At 28.5% G+C, this 17,313-nt stretch overlaps 1 protein-coding gene across 2 annotated transcripts in view; it reads left to right on the top strand.

Moving 5' to 3' along the window:
- Positions 1-17,313, top strand: part of LOC100215858 (muscle calcium channel subunit alpha-1) — a 117,832-nt gene that overhangs the window by 54,602 nt on the left and 45,917 nt on the right. For both annotated transcript variants that reach the window (XM_065800885.1, XM_065800886.1), the window contains 5 exons: positions 1,058-1,143; positions 3,222-3,327; positions 4,000-4,129; positions 7,147-7,206; positions 8,325-8,431. In XM_065800885.1, the coding sequence (XP_065656957.1) occupies positions 1,058-1,143; positions 3,222-3,327; positions 4,000-4,129; positions 7,147-7,206; positions 8,325-8,431 (489 nt within the window). The remainder of the gene's footprint in view (positions 1-1,057; positions 1,144-3,221; positions 3,328-3,999; positions 4,130-7,146; positions 7,207-8,324; positions 8,432-17,313) is intronic.

The following is a 17,313-nucleotide window of genomic DNA, read 5'->3' as shown; positions in this document are numbered from 1 at the left end:
ATTACTGGACAATGAGCGAGAAAATGTCTGGATAAACAATTTGAAGCGCATTCTTGCATGAGCAATGTTTTAAGGTAATAATAAAACTGAAGAACCTGTTGTCTTAGTGGTTGATTGGTTGTTGGCAACAGGGATGTGGACTCTTGATTTGATTGTCACAAAAAGATTACTTTTTCCTATTTTTTATTATTCAGGAGCTCTAGTAATATAAAAAAACACTTATAAAAATTGACTTTTAGGTTAGAGGAACAATCATTTTTTGAACCCAAAGTCCTTAGGTATAATGGCGGCAAAGACTACGGGACTCCAGGTTTAAAAACAATATGTTTCAAGTCATTTAATTTCATGAGTTTTTTTTTATAGCAGATCATAAGTCAACCACCATATTTAGAGCATGGGACTCCGCATCCATGGTTGGCAAAGTAGTCAGATAGCAAATTTTGTGGCACTGATTTTTTCCTTGTAACATAGCCCATATAAATACAGGTGGTTTCATGAAATTTCCTTGTTTTCTTTTAAGAAAATATAAAACAGAGTTGCTTTTAAGTGTTTAGCCTATTTTTAGAATACACTAACTTAATTTACATATATATATATATATATATATATATATATATATATATATATATATATATATATATATATATATATGTATGTAAATATATATATATATATATATATCAGCCCTCGGAACTAGAAAAAAGGAGATTAGATGTTGGCATTAGGTCAATAAAAATAATTTGATACAAAGGTTTCACCATAAAACAAAGAAACAAAGTCGGCAATTTTTTGCTGACCTCAAACACTTCCAGGTCAGCAGCTAGATCAGCATTTTTAAATGCCATCCCTAATTCCAAGGGCTGCATATATATATATTTGCTATATATTTGTATACATATATATGTATATATATTTATGCTTATGTATATATATGTGTGTTGTGCGTGTGTTTGTGTGTATGTATATATATATGTATATATATATATATATATATATATATATATGCATGTATTATTATATGTGTGCATATATCTTTATATAGGGCTGCTTTCTTTAGTATAGATTTGTTTGTATATCCGTCTACTGATACAGAAAAAGCAAGTGAAATTGGTGAAAGTTTTGATGATGACCAACATATAATGCGTAGGTTAACTAAATAGTCTTGTAATATATACATAAATAAAGTTTCAGCTTTAACTCTTCCATTTATATTTATATATTTTTTATTCCATATACATGGTTATAATTTATATAATTTTATATAATTGAAATAAGGAAATAGTAATATTCAGTTAGCTAAAATGTAATGAAAGATTTTTCTAAAATTTCAGAGAAAGTTCTGAAAGCTTTAAGGAGCTATTTTTTAAATAAAATAACTGCTGATATGCTATTTTTTAACTATATGTATTTCATATAGTTAAAAAATAGCATATCATGGCAGTACTACAGTAAGTTAACTTATATAAGTAAAGTAGGTGAAGGCATTCAAATTTTTGTTAAAAATTAATACTATTTAGTTAGCTGAGGATGTTCATGTGTTAGATATATCAAATCAGTTGCAAAATTAGCATCTGCTAAGGTTGCATCTCTTTATCGAGCTCGTCACTTTCTTACTTGGGATTCTATTCTCTATCTCTATAAATCTCAAATCCAGCCTTGTATGGAATACTGTTGCCATATCTGGGGCGGCTCTTCTAATGATGCCCTTTCTCTTTTAGACAAGGTGCAAAAACGCATTGTAAACATAGTTGGACCTGCTCTTGCAGCCAACCTCTAACCATTATCACATCGTAGTAATGTTGCTTCTCTTTCTCTTTGCTACAAATACTTTAATGGACACTGCTCTAAAGAGCTAGCATCTCTTGTGCCATCTACTAAAATTCATTCTCGTGTTACTCGTCATTTAATTAAGTGTCATCCTATTTCTGTGACTGTGCTCTAAAAACGCTTATTCATCTAGTTTTTTTCCTCGAACATCAGCTCCTTGGAATTCGCTTCCTTCATCTTGTTTTCCTGATTCATATAATTTGCAATCCTTTAAGTTGTCCATCAATCGTTATCTTGCTCTACAATCTTCATCTTTTCTCTTCCAGTAACTTCCAACTTTAATTAGTGGCTGCTTGCAGCCTTGTTGGAAGCGAAGATGTTTAAAAAAAAAAAAAAAAAAGATGAAAGAAAGGGTTAAAAAGAATGAAAATGATGTTTGATTTATTAAAAAAGTTTTTTTCTAAAATTTTTTTAATAAATCCTATTGAGTTCCTTTTTTCTAATTTTATTGTTAAGGTAACATTCACAATAAAATATCTTGCTTTATTGAGAATGTGTTTAACCTTTAACAAAATCAATCACAGTAAAATAAGTTATAAAATGTATAAATGTTTTGACTCATTAAAAGTAAAAACTACAGACTTAAAAGTCTCTATTAATCAAACATTGTCTCACTAAATAAATATTAATATTGTTTAGAAGTTCCCAACTCTATTCTTTATCTCTATAAATCTCAAACCTATCCTTTTATGGAACACTGTTGCCATATCTGGAGCGTATCTTTGAATAATGCCCTTTCTCTTTTAGCCATGGTGCAAAAATGCATTGTAAACATAGTTGGACTTGCTTTTGCAGCCAGCTTTTTTTATTCTAGTTTTTTTTCTTAAACATCAGTTCTTCAGAATTTGCTCCCCTCATCTTGTTTTCCTGATTCATATAATTTGCAATCATTTAAGCTGTTAGTTATTTTCTTGCTTTTTTTGCTTGCTGTTAATTATTATCTTGCTTTATTTACTTGCTGTTAATTATTATCTTGCTTAACTTCATCTTTTCTCTTCCAGTAACTTCCAACTCTAATATTGGTTGCTTTCTGCCTTGTTGGAAGTGAAGATGTTTAAAAAAAAAAAATTATGTTGTAGTATCAGCTTTATCAAAATATTTTTTTTAAATACATGTACAATACATTTTTGCAGTTCTGAAACCTCGTTACTAGTTTATTTTTAGTTCTGTTTAAAAACTGTTTACACAAACATTATTTTAAATAGTTTTAAATTGTTTTGTATTCAATAAGTTTGTGAATAAACATTGAAACTGTTTCAAAAGTTTAATTACAGCATTTAGGTTGTTGAATAGTTAATAAGCGACTATAAATTACCTTTTTTATTTTTAAAATATTTGTTGTTGTTGTTGTTGTTGTTACTTTTATTAATATCTATATGTTAATTTGAATTTAGATAAAAAAATTCGCCCTTTAAAACTTTCAGAAGCAAATAAACTTAAGAAAGTTATTGATCCGATGCCAATTGCAAGATCATTATTTCTCTTCACTGCTGATAGTCGGTATGGTTTATGATTTCGGCTTGATTGCTTCAACACATTGCTTTACTTTTGATATATAAAATTATTTGGTTTCTGTGTTTTACTTATTTTTGTTTACAATTTTGCAATAATATACTGATTTCAAATACTTTAATTTGTGTTTGGCATGTTATGTTATGTTGTGTTATGTATTCTAGAAAAATTTGTAGAAAAAGTATTTTATTGAGAAATGTAAATTTGCTTTAACAACCAGAACATTCTGTAAAATAAAAATGGTTTGTACATCCTGTAAAACATCACAGGTTTTTACAAGGAGACTTGCTTTTATCAACTTTTAGATCATTTTTAAAAGCTCAGAGTTATTAAGTTAATCTTCTTACATGACTCGAACCAAATTTATAATCTTGTTTGCAAATTAAACATCTTGTTTGCAGTTTGCTACAAACTCTTTACCCTTGTTGATGTTTTTATCATTAAGTTTGTATAAATGTGATAAGTTTTGACAAGTTGTCTTTTTCTTTTTTGGGTTTGAAGCAAATAATTTAATTTCACACAAGGATAAAAAAATTGTGTTAAATTATAGATTCGAACGAAAATGTGTTATATGCAATTTAGAAATTTTAATATATTGTTAACATATTTTTTATATTTTATTTTTACTACATATTCTTATGATTTAAATTTTCATTTTAGATTTCGAAGAGGTTGTTACCGACTATGTACAAATGCATACTTTTTAAATATGATTCTTGTTATGATTTTCTTGAGTAGCATTTTACTTGCAGCTGAAGATCCTCTTGATTTGGATGTTTCCAGGAATACTGTGAGTACAAAAAGAGTTTCATCACACCTTTACCACTATTACCATTGTTGTTATTGTTTTATTTCTTTCATGAGTTTATTGAAGGAAAAACTGTTCCTGGAGTTAAAATTATTTATAATTAACTTTATAAATTCCACTGATTACTATAAAGATTGGCTGTGGCTGTAGTGGCTGATAAAGCCACTACAGATGAAGAGGCTACTTAATAGTGGTTATAACCCTCTCTCAACTTTATAACTCTGAAACACGAACCTTGACAAACAAGGCCGCTGCGCGGAGAAACAAGTTGAGCGCGGTACTACCAGGGGCGTGGTGGGGATCAAACTCGGAACCTCTCGCTTATGAAGTGAGCGCTTTACCACTACACCACTACCGCATGTACCACACATACCAAATATAAAGACCATAAATGATATACATGAATATCATCTAGTTTTTTGATATTTGTAGGTTATATGAATGTGCTTCAGTCTGGTTTTTAAAATTTTAATTTGTCTTGATCCTGATTTAAAACAGTTTCAATGAGTTTTATGATCAATCTAGTACATTTGAATTTTAAATTTAATAATAATACCAATGTTGATAAACAAAGTAAATCTTCGCACTTGCAGTTTTTTTCTGCAGCAGTTAGTGGCTGCCTCCCAATAAATTTTTAGCCGCAAAATATTCTTTCTTCCTCCTCCAATGGCATTCGCCTTTCTATTGGTGGCTGCAGCCAGAGTTTTTTTTTAGAGGCAAAATGTTTTAGAGGCTGACGCCAATAGGGAGGCAGAAGACATTGATGGTTGCCTCCAAATGAAAGTTTGGAGGCAAAATATTTGTCTCCCGCTGGCTAATGTAATGAAAAATAATTTCATGTTTGTTTTTTAAGTTAACAAGCAATTTAAACAATAATTAGGAACTAATGTTATGATTTTTACATCAAAGTTTTGTTTTATATTATTTATATAGAAAGTTTTGACTATTTAATTAAAGTAATAATTTTGTTGGAGTGCTTGTTTATCAAATAAATGCAAATAAAATCCAATGAAATCAGAAGATTTTTTTGAATAAATTAGTAGTTTCATATTTAAAACGAATGTTAAAAGTTGAAAATTTAATTTCTATGACTTAGACAAAAAATCTTTTTGATATTAAAAGTTTATAATAAATAGTTAAATAGTCAGTTTATGATCAAAATTTTATATTTTGACCGCTTCAAAAAAGGTCATTCACACCAAGAAATAAGAATAATTATTTATAAAAAAGTAACCTCTTTTCTGAGAACTTGTTTATGAAGGTTTAAGCTTTATGTAAAGTAAGATGCTATATGTACCAGTTATATAAACTTTATGTTGAAACAGCTTTATATTAGCATTATTTAGGTCTAATGATGGTCTAAGCTATTCAGTTCAAAATATAATGAATAGATTAATACTCTCACCTGCCAATTAAATGGGGGATTCTTAATAAATAAGAGGGTCAGAATTTAAAAAAAATTAACAGTCTTTCTTAAATTCATAAAATTAAAAGTTAATAAAAAATTAGAGGTCACTGTTTTTAAATGTATACAATTTTTAAAGTCACCAAAAAGTAAGAAATAGCTACCATTTTGTTTCTTTAGTTCAAACCATGTACTGCAAAAAATTATTTTTGATAAAAAAAATTTAAGTTGGCTATTTTTATTAATTAATAAGAATGACATTATGGGTTAATATTAATTAATAAGAATGATATTATGGGTTAAACCATACAGAAACTTGAAAGAAAGATAAGCTTAAAGCACATATATTAAATAATGTACATTTAGCAGTGTCTCTTATATTAGCAAAGTGATGGATTCTCCTATATTAACAAAGTGATGGATTCTCTTCTATTAACAAAGTGAAGGATTCTCTTATATTAACAAAGTAATGGGTTCTCTTATAATAACAAATGATGGATTCTCTTATATTAACAATGATGGATTCTCTTATATTAACAAAGTAATGGATTTTCCTATATTGACAAAGCGATGGATTCTAAAATAAATGCTATAGAGTTTTTTTTTTAGTTGTTTGAAAAAATTGCAATAACTTTAAAGTTTAGGCTTTATTTAGACAACTGCTTAAAATAAAAGCATAACTATAAAAACAGAAATTTGTTACCAACTGCTGTGTGTGTGTGTGTGTGTGTGTGTGTATGTGTCTATATATATATATATATATATATATATATATATATATATATATATATATATATATACATATTTTTAAATTGTTTTTAAGCTTTTTTTGTTGATATTTGAAAGAATTAATGAAATTGAATTAATTGTTTTTTGTTCTTTTGAAATATATAGAAGTTAGTACAATACACATTTTTTCAAAACAATAGACTATTGTTTTTAAAATCCTAATGTTATAATGCTGTAAGGTTTTATCTTTCTTGTGGCAATGTAGTATCTTGTAGTGTGGTAGTGGCATAATGTTAGGACACCTTATCTATTTAAATAGTAATGGTACAAAACTCAAATTTCTCAAATGTCTCAAATTTTGGTATTATGTGGTATCTTTGTTTTAAGTAGTAAAGGTGTAATAATGTAAGTTTATTTTAAATACGCATGTAATGATGTAATAATGTAATGATGTAATTGTTGAAGTGGTGTAGCAGTGTACGATTATGTTTGTTTTAAACTCATCACATATAATAAGTTTACGACATGTGTACATGTTAAATCTTTAACATGTACACATGCTAAAGATTTATATTTTTAAGCTTTGCGCTGTTTATAAAAAACATAGTAACATAAAGACGCATTGAAAAATTTATTAAACAAGAATGCTTTCGTCAAAGTTGAATTAAAGTTGTATTGCTTACTATGTATCTTAAACAAAAATTATAAATCTAAATTAAAAGTTGATTAAAATAATAGTTATAAATTTAAATTAAAAAAAAATTAATTTTTTTGTATTGATATTTAATAAATTTAAATATATGCAAGATAAAAATTGATTTAATATTGATTAAAACCTAAACAGCACTGATTTTTTTTCTTTCAGATTTTGGATTATTTTGATTATGTGTTCACTTCAATTTTTACTCTAGAAATTTTGATTAAGGTATTTTTTCCATTTTTTGATTTATATTTTAGTAAATGACACCATATATTTTTATATATTTTTTTATTTATTATGTTAAGCATTTTTATCTGACATATTTTCTTAATTTTAGCATAGTTTTTTTTGTTACACATTTTACTGGTGCAATGTTTAGCATAAAAAGCTTGTATATATTGCAGAATGATTTCATATTGAAAGTTTTTCAATTTTACAAAATGGTTTTCAATAACGATTCAGCACTGATAATTTACTTTGTTAAATTTTTTTTTATTATAATGACTCCATCAAGGTAGTAAATAAAAATTTAAAGGCAATTTTATGTAGAACATCCAAAACAAATTAAAATTTTTATTTGGGGTGTTTTGAACATTTAGGTACTCATTTAAATATAGAATACTCAGCTCACAATCAAGAGATTTGAGGTTGTTTGAACTTTGTTTGGCAAGGTGTGTGTTACGAAAAGTTGAGTTAAGAAAAAGAAGGTACAAATAAAATTTTAAAAGATATAAAAAATGAGAAAAAGACTGTTGTGGATTTCTCTAGTGCTTTAAGAAGGTCAAGTTTAAAATTAAAATATAGTCTTAAATATATAAAAAATGATATATTAGTGTTAAAGTATGTCTCTGTTTGATGACTTCAAATAAATATCTCTTGGAAAATTTGTGATGTCATTTATTGGATTGTTTTTGTTCTAGATTAATCAAAATAAAAAAATAATTTGGAAAAACTTTGTATAGCCAAAAAATTATTTAATATTTATGGCTTATCTTATTTGATCTTAATGTAATGGTGTTTCATAGTTAGTTTCTTCTTCGGTTGCAACTTTAAGACTTCTTATACCAGGTTCTTCAAGATTGCTGTAATGAAACCAACTTTTTTGTATAAGATTTTACAAAGTAAAATTCTTGTGACATTGTAAAAGTATTTGAATTATAAGTTTCTAAAATTTTTTTTTTAATTTAACTATTACTTTTTTGGAAAGATTTTCTGTTAATACTTGATTATTTTTTTTTAAATTACATGCAAAATATAATTTACATTTGGCCAAATTTCATAAGAAATCTATTACTTTTGTGTGGTTCTTTCAATGGTTAATTATTCCAATTGTTTTGTTATAGATAATAGCATATGGAGCATTTGTGCACAAAGGAAGCTTCTGTAGAGCATTTTTTAATGTGTTGGACTTGCTTATTGTGTCTGTCTCACTTATTTCAATTTTTATAGGGTAAAATTTTTACATTTATATACATAAAATTTAAAGTTTTGTGTTAGGTTTTTTTTTTTTGCATTTATTTTTATATTTATAACAATGATGCTTAAAGTTTATTATTAATTTTAGTTTAAAGACTAGTTTCGATAAGCTTTTTGTTGTTCTTGTTTTATCTTTTTTCTTTATTGTTATTTTACTTTTTTAATATCTTAAAAAAAAACAACTTACTAAGGAACGATTGAATGAAATGAATGAACATGAAGCAAAATTTTCTATACAGCATTGTTACAAAACATGTTATAAAATATTGAGAAAATATTAGGAAAGTCCATCTCTTTAGAAAATTTTTTTTTGCTTCAAAATAAAAATTTAATTTATTTTTTTTAAAATGTAAATTTTTTCAAGTATATATACAATACTGATGTGAAGATATTTCCCAGTCTCTTGCAGGAAAAAAGTGCATGTCTAACCTGACCAAACATATAATATTATGTTTTGACAACATGACAAGGCTCTTAGCATGCCTTGACAATTTTGTTTAAAAAGTGCACTGAAAAAATTAAACTAAAGTGAAAATTTAAAATAAAAAAACCATAAGCTCAAAATATTCAACTAAAGTGAAAATTTAAAACAAAAAAAAACCATAGGCTGATAAAACCAAACTAAAGAAAAAAATTTAAAACTAAAAAAAACCCTAAGCTGAAAAAACCAAACCAAAGTAAAAATAAACAAACTTGAGAAAGAAAACTATACATTTTTTTTAATTTAAAAGGGTTCTATTTAACATAGCCATAGTTCATATGCAATAGTGATAAGCTCTCAATCAAAATGTTATTGCTATGCACAAAAAGTTTAAATCTTTTAATTATATACATATTCAGTATAATAGAATAAATGATGCAATATTTAATACATAAGGCACGGCTGTCAGGTCGGTGTTTTAATGTTAGAACTTTTTTTTGATGTTTTGTTAAAAAGTTCTATTAAAGGCTCTTTATTGAAATTAGTCTTGGTATGGTGTGCAGCCATATGCCTTTCTTGTGAAAGATTGATCAGTGGAACTATTTTGTTTATATTTAATGTTAGTAAATAATAATTTTATTAAAATATTTTCTGCAAATATTTAAAAAGATCAAAATTTATTATTAATTTTAATTTGCAATAATGTAAATATTTCAATTTTTACATAAAGACTGTCATATACTGTCAAAGACATTTATATAAGTCTACATTTAAAGATTAATATAGGTTGCACTGATTTTGTTCTGTGTATCAGTTAGCAAGAGTATGATGTTTACATAATTTTAAACAAAAAGATACACAATGTTAAAAAAAAACAGCAACAAAGAGTTACAAAGTTTCTTTCATAATTTTCCTGTAAGCATGTTTTGCAAAGTGCACTAAACTTAAATGATATATTTATATATAGAGAAACAGAGTGTGTAAAAGACTGTAAATATCAACATAACAAAGAAAACGAGAGCTGGCCAAAAAAAAGATTACACCAACAAATAAACCAGTTGTTAAATCCTTCTGCATCATTCTTAGTTTTCAGAACAAGTTATAAAGAAAACTAAAAAAGTTATGGTAAATCACAATCGACAATACAAAGATGACTACGGGAACATAATTAAAGAGGCAATGTGACACTGTTAAGAACATTTTCAAGATCTTAAGAGAGATGTTCTTGTAATAAAGATGAAAAAAATTATTAATGTTTAATAAAGCAAATGCTCAAGATGGTGAAAAATGTAGAGTAGAATGAGACTTGACTTTAAATTGAAGAGAAGTAATAAAAGCTTCCAAACTTTTATTCCAGAAAGAATAAAAGCTTCCAAGTATAATATACATAATATGTATGCACTTTATACATACATATTATGGAAATAAGCATATATGTTTGCTATTTATTTAGATGCTGGCATACAATATCCTTTCATTGTTACATAAACTTTATTTATTGATGATGATGATAATGATAATGATGATGATGATGATGATGATGATCATCATCATCATGATCATCATTATCAGGCTTTTGCCTTCTTCTTTTATGCTGTTGATAATGATGATCATGATGATGATGATAATGATGAAAATGATTATGATGATGACAATGATGATGATGACGATGATGATGATGATGATGATGATGATGATGATGATGATGATGATGATGATGATGATGATGATGATGATGATGATGATGATGATGATGATGATGATGATGATTATGATGATGAAAATAATGTTGGTTATGAGGATCACATTGATCATAATGGTGTTTATATATGGATATATATACAAAATATAACAAGAATTTGTTTGTTTATGCGACACAATGGTCGCAAAAAGTGACCAACGGAGCTACCCAGTTACATAGACCTGGGAGATGTGAAATTAGAAGTAGATTGTAGATGATGTCATTGAGTGAGAATCATAAATGAATGTAAGGACTATTCTGCAGGAGGAATAAAATGTTAGGTCTCAGGGATAGGGTGAACAATAACTCACGCTCTAGTCATCCTAAACAAATGATGAAACAATGGTCTATGACTAAACAAGTCAATATAGATCCGCTGGTTTATAAACGGCAACTATGGCTAAAATTATCGCACCATACAAAAACAATAAAATAAAATAGGTAGATAACAAAATTATAAGAAAAATGATAAAAAATGATAGTACGGGCAATATAAAAAAAAAAAATTGGCTAATAAATGTGCTACTATTTATGGTCTAAACTCTAGATTATAAATGAAAACTGATCATCACCTGTGTGAGATAAAAGTATATAAATGTCGTTAATGTAACAAATTCATAATATAAAGCTCACAAAGCGCTATAATACGTGGGTGTAAGAGGTAAAAAAATGTTGGTGCCATAATAACCAATCAGAATTAAGTAGTGGATAATGGTGATCCCCCTCCTCAGGAATGCACTGCGATCACCAATGACGTTTCAGAGAGCCTGAGACCTGCACTAACGCCACTCGTCAGGGGCGTGTCCTTGCAACAGATCTCACCGCCTGCACTCTATGTCATGCTAGTCAATATTGCAATATAACAGGACTACACTACAAAAGCCGAAAATCCCAATCCCTTTCCCAGTTTTTAATACAGCTCCAACATTCTTAGAGATCTCATGAGGGTGGTAAGGGATGTGCGTGGTGTGAATATAAGCAAATATGTTAATACATATAAATATCATGTACACTTACATTAGAATAGACAAACGTGTACACATGCATGTATGCGTATGTATAAAAATAAATAATTTAACGTATAGAAATAACACAAAGCAAATAGAAATTAATAATTATGAGTAACTTACCGTTTCTTTTATGGCTGAATTATCCATTTTATTAACATCAGCAAGACATTTTCCCACAGGACCTACAAAGCCAGTACTACATGATGTTAGTCCATCAATTCCTTCTATTAGGTGACGCAAAAATAACTCATTTGAATGAAGCATGCATATGGCCCAGTGGCATTTGTGACCTAACAGCTTTTCAAGATGTGTTATAAAATAGTAGGGTACAGCGAGAATTTTTTTTTCTTCTAAAAGCTTAAGAAAAGGTGTATTCTTATGTAAAATCAAATTTTAAATAGGGTTTACTTAAAAATATTTTTGATTGGAAAAAGTTTTGATACCCAAATTTGCACTTTTAGAAATTGCAAAATTTAGTAAAATCTTATTTGTCACACTTGTCCTTTATTATGTTTTACATGTTCTTCTTTCTCATTGCGATGAAATATTAAATGCAAATAATGTTTTTAGACCAGTTGCAATTTTTTTTTATACTTGTTTCAAAGTCATTATCTTGCATGAATCCTACCAGCAATGCAGATTCTGGACATTTTAGGGGAGGGGGTCTTCAATTTTCAATTAGGTTTTAATGATTAACAAATTTGCTTATAACAGTTTTTTTTTTTTTGTTTCATTAGAAATAAAGGTGGTGCCAGTGATGCGGTTCCCCAATAAACAGGAGGTTTATCCCACCTTACCTAAATAATATTTTGATAACACTACTATAACACTATTAAAAAAACAATAAATAAAATAAGATATCTTTCAAATCTATTGACATTGAAAATTTATTAAAATTTCTTTCTTTGTTTTAAAAACAGGTAGCAACTCTCTATGTTGAGCTCTAGCTCTAATATATCCATCTCTTGCATCTGGTCCAACTACTGACATGGATGCTACTGTCACTTGTTTTACAGCACGCTCGGTACTTTGAGTATGAATTTTAACAGATGGAGTTATTAGAGGTGTCAATCTTAGCATTATTAACTTATCTTTAGTGAGCGAACAAGTAAAAACAGGTTCTTGTACTACACCATTTTCCCATTTGACTAGCTCTTTGAGAGTAGTTGCTGCAAAGTTCAGTTTAGGTGTTTTTCTTGGTCTGATTCGCATGTCTCCAAGGATATCATTACCCCTTTGTTCCAAAATTCGGTCAACTGCAAAGTTGCGGTCTTCTGCATTATTACTAGATAATAAAGAGATTAATAAACTTTCATGGTTCGCATACCAAGCGCCTAGCTGGATGTAGGGAGTCACAATTTCTCTTACTATAACAGGTTGATTTCTAAGAATTCTCAATTGAGACAGAATGTGATTGGAAGCATCTTCAAGTCTGTCTTTAACTTTTATGTCAAAAAAAAGTTTAAAGTAAAATTGTAAACAAAATAAGACAAGTAACTCAAGATTTTTCAAATTCTGATCAGTTAAGTCATGTTTCCTTGTCCACATATAGACTATTCTCATGCCAGTAGTGAGCCATCTGGCATGACTTAGGGGGCCACATTGAATTTCTCTAAGATTAGGTGGTAATACGTCGATCTTAACTGCTTTGCATAACTTGTAGGTTTGCTTTTGATCTGTTGACATATTTTTTAGTATTGTTTCTGGAATGTCAACAAAGCTCTCTCCCTCTGGAAGAGCTTTAAATTGAGGATTGTACTCCATTTTATTAACATCAGCAAGACATTTTCCCACAGGACCTACAAAGCCAGTACTACATGATGTTAGTCCATCAATTCCTTCTATTAGGTGACGCAAAAATAACTCATTTGAATGAAGCATGCATATGGCCCAGTGGCATTTGTGACCTAACAGCTTTTCAAGATGTGTTATAGCACCACCTTTCCAGCCGGTGTTAATTGAAGTACTGTCAGCTCCAAGTACTAAACATGATTCAGTAAGATTATATTGTTGCAGCAAATTATAAACACCTTCAGCAATCTTTTTAGCTGGCTTATCTGAATGAGTATGTGCATTTGGAGTAAAATGACCAAGATATCGACCACCAGGTTCTATAGTCACAGTAATGTGTTGCTCTTTGATAATAATAGGATGTAGCTGTCCATTTAAATCATTTATCATCGCTCTTGTTGAATCTTTTCTTCCATCAAAGTAAATGCCAATATTATCTGCTTTTGGAAGATTGAAATGGTCATTATTCTTTGCTACTACCATGACTTTTTTTCTCGCTCTCATTAACTTAGAAGGATCACAAGCAAGGTAAGAATATTCAGGGGTTAGAAATCCTGCTTCAATTAAATCTTGCAGATAACTTGTAGCAATTGCTGCAGTTGCAGCAGGTGAAATTCCAAACCTATAAAATAAAACTAGTTTATATTTATTTTTATTAATTCATCATCCTAACTTTTGCTGCTCAACAAAATAATAATCTATATGATTACCTTATACTAGCCATTGCTGTGTTTTTTATTGACATAGTGTTTTTTCGTGACTTCTTTTCTAAAAATCGTGTTACAAGGAAAGCATAGACACCTAATTTATCCTTTAGAAGCCTTTCAACCAACAATTTAATTTCATTGTCTTGTTTTAAAGTAAAGTTAACATTAACTGGATTATAGTTGTCATTGAGAGAAATATCAGGAGAAATATTTTTTTGATATTCTTCATGTAATTCTATATCTTGTTTTTCTGTGACCTAAAACCAAACTTTTACAAATTTTATTTTTGTTTTATATGTGTATGTGTAGGTATATATATATATATATATATATATATATATATATATATATATATATATATATATATATGTAAATTATGTTAGTGTATTTTACAAATAGAGTGCTCACTGTTCTAACAGAACAGACCAATAATAAAATAGAAAAAAACACTTATCTAACCTTTATCTTCGACTTGAAGTTACTCTTCCTGAAGATCCAGCAATGGTGAAACTTCAAGTCGAAGATAAAAGTTAGATAAGTGTTTTTTACTAATTTATATATATATATATATATATATATATATATATATATATATATATATATATATATATATATACATATATATATATATATATATATATACATTTATATATATGCACATATATTTATATACGTTGTATATATATACATATGTATATATATACATATATATATATATATATTTATATATATACATGCATATATATACGCTGTATACATATATACATATACATATATATATATATATATATATATATATATATATATATATATATATATATATATATATATATATATATATATATATATATATATAATTTGCTATATAAACAAAGAAAATATTTATTATTATGAAATTATATTTACCTCAAAGGATGCTTGATCATCTTGTAGTTTTTTCATTCTTTTCTCATAAGCTTTTTCGTCACTGATTTTTCTCTTATATTTTTTTCTAAGTTTTGTTGTCTCAATCTTATCAGCATGTCCCATCTGCATGTCAGACTTTTCGCCTGTCTTATTTCTTTGACTGTATAACCACCTGAGCTCCATAGTTGGAATTTTTTTAGAAAAAATACAGGTGCAAATTATATGTGCTTTACTTTTACAATTTTGGGGAGAAGAACACCCAGACAGATCATGTTCACACAGAAGTATCTTATGAGGACATGTTATGAGGTCCATTAGCTTATCTAACTTCAATAGAAGTTCTTCTTTTACTTTTGCCTTAGTTCTTCCCCATACAACGTTTTCTACTTTCTCCCAAAGGGTTTTAATTCTATAATAAAGCGATTTCTCACCAATAATAACTGGCTGTTGAAACTTAACATTTGCTTTTCTCCATTGAGCAAGAACAAACGGAATCAGATCGCTAGCAAGATCTTTGTTAGAATATTTATTATGGTGTAGATTGCATGTTATGCTTTTTTGTTCTTTTAGTAAAATTCCTTTTTGAATAACTGCTCTGTTTGTAGGCAGCTCACTAGGAGTAAAATCTTTTCCAGGTCCAATAAATTCTGAAATTGCAGTGGTGGATGATTTAGTCTTAACTTTCGACATTTATAAATATTTCGATTAAATAACTAATAACAAATAAAATAGTAACAGACTACGATCTTGTATAAAGCTTTTATACATCGGAGAGCCAAGTGAAAATATCTTTTAAAATTAATTCGGCGCTGCGCTTATTAGGAGAGTTCATTACATAAAAACGGATTTTATTTTTTTTATAATAATTTAAGTTTTTTTCATTTAATAATGTGTAAATATGAAAATTTGGGTATCAAGACGTTTTCTGATCAAAAAGTGGTCCATAACAAACCTACCTTGAAATTAAATTTTACATAGGAATACACCTTTTCTTAAGCTTGAATTTTATTTTTTTCAAAAACATATAAATCTCACTGTACCCTACTGTATAGTGCAAACCACAACAAACTAACTTAGCGACGTCAGATCAAGAAAACTAGATAGAAACAAAAAAGTAACAAAAAACCTTATGAGATTGTGATATGTCTAAACTTATCTAGTGGTATAGTTCAGTACATACAAACCAAGAAAACATTTGTTATAAAAATACACTAATACGTAGTTTTGTGAAAAATTTTTGCGCTGTTATGCTTCTCACAAATATGCAGTCTCATTCACACATAATAACACAAATCTGAATAAATATACAAGGATAAGGTCAAAAAAAGATTATGAACAAAAGTGTATAATAAAGAAGAAATACTTGATAAACTGATTTTAGAGACTGTTGATGTCTACAGGTGTAATGGTGTAGTGCATTAGTATGTACCGTTTGGTTGTCTCCTCTGGTCTGGTTATGTTTTCGTTCACTTTCAAATCGGGTGAATAGAAAACAAAACACACTCACTCCTTGTGCTTAAGGGCTAGCACATCAGAGCCAGACGTAAGACCTACAGAATGGATTTCAATTGATCGAATGCACACTTTAGTCACCGTAGGCCACAAGCCATCGCTCTTAGCCAAAAGAGCTACTGCCCCGTACTGGTGTGGAATGATGTGCTATGGAGTGAGATTTTAGATCCGAGCACATAGTCAGCGAGCGCTGATCCAACGTGCATTGTGGAGCTTCTGAGTGAACATGTGCGTGAGTGTTAGCGTAGCCATTAGGTTATTGAGCACCGTAACCACATCCAGCGGGATAGCCTAATGTCCGTTTTGTCGTTGTGATGTACATTGGAAAAAGTTGGGGCTCACCAGCCACAAAGAATAATTTTAATTGTTTATGCGGCACAAAGATCGCAAAAAGTGACCAATGGATGATAATGATGATAATGATTATGACGATGATCATGATGATGATCATGATGATGATCATGATGATTATGATGATGACGATGATGAAAATAATGATGATTATGAGGATCACATTGATCATAATGGTGTTTATATATGGATATATATACAAAATATAACATGAATTTTGAATTAAAAAAATATAGTTAAGGATGTATAAAAGTTTATGCAGCCATGGTCGCACACCCAGCCCCAGCCCCGGCTATATTTTATCAGAACCAGCCCCAGTCAAATATCAACCTTGGTAACTTACTATGCTAATGTGTAAAATATCTTATTTAGTGACAATATTAACTTTAGGTTATTTAGTAACAGTTAAAGAAAGGT

The sequence above is a fragment of the Hydra vulgaris genome, chromosome 07 (genome assembly GCF_038396675.1).
Source record: "Hydra vulgaris chromosome 07, alternate assembly HydraT2T_AEP".
Taxonomy (NCBI): domain Eukaryota; kingdom Metazoa; phylum Cnidaria; class Hydrozoa; order Anthoathecata; family Hydridae; genus Hydra; species Hydra vulgaris.
This window is presented reverse-complemented; position numbering and strand designations above follow the sequence as displayed.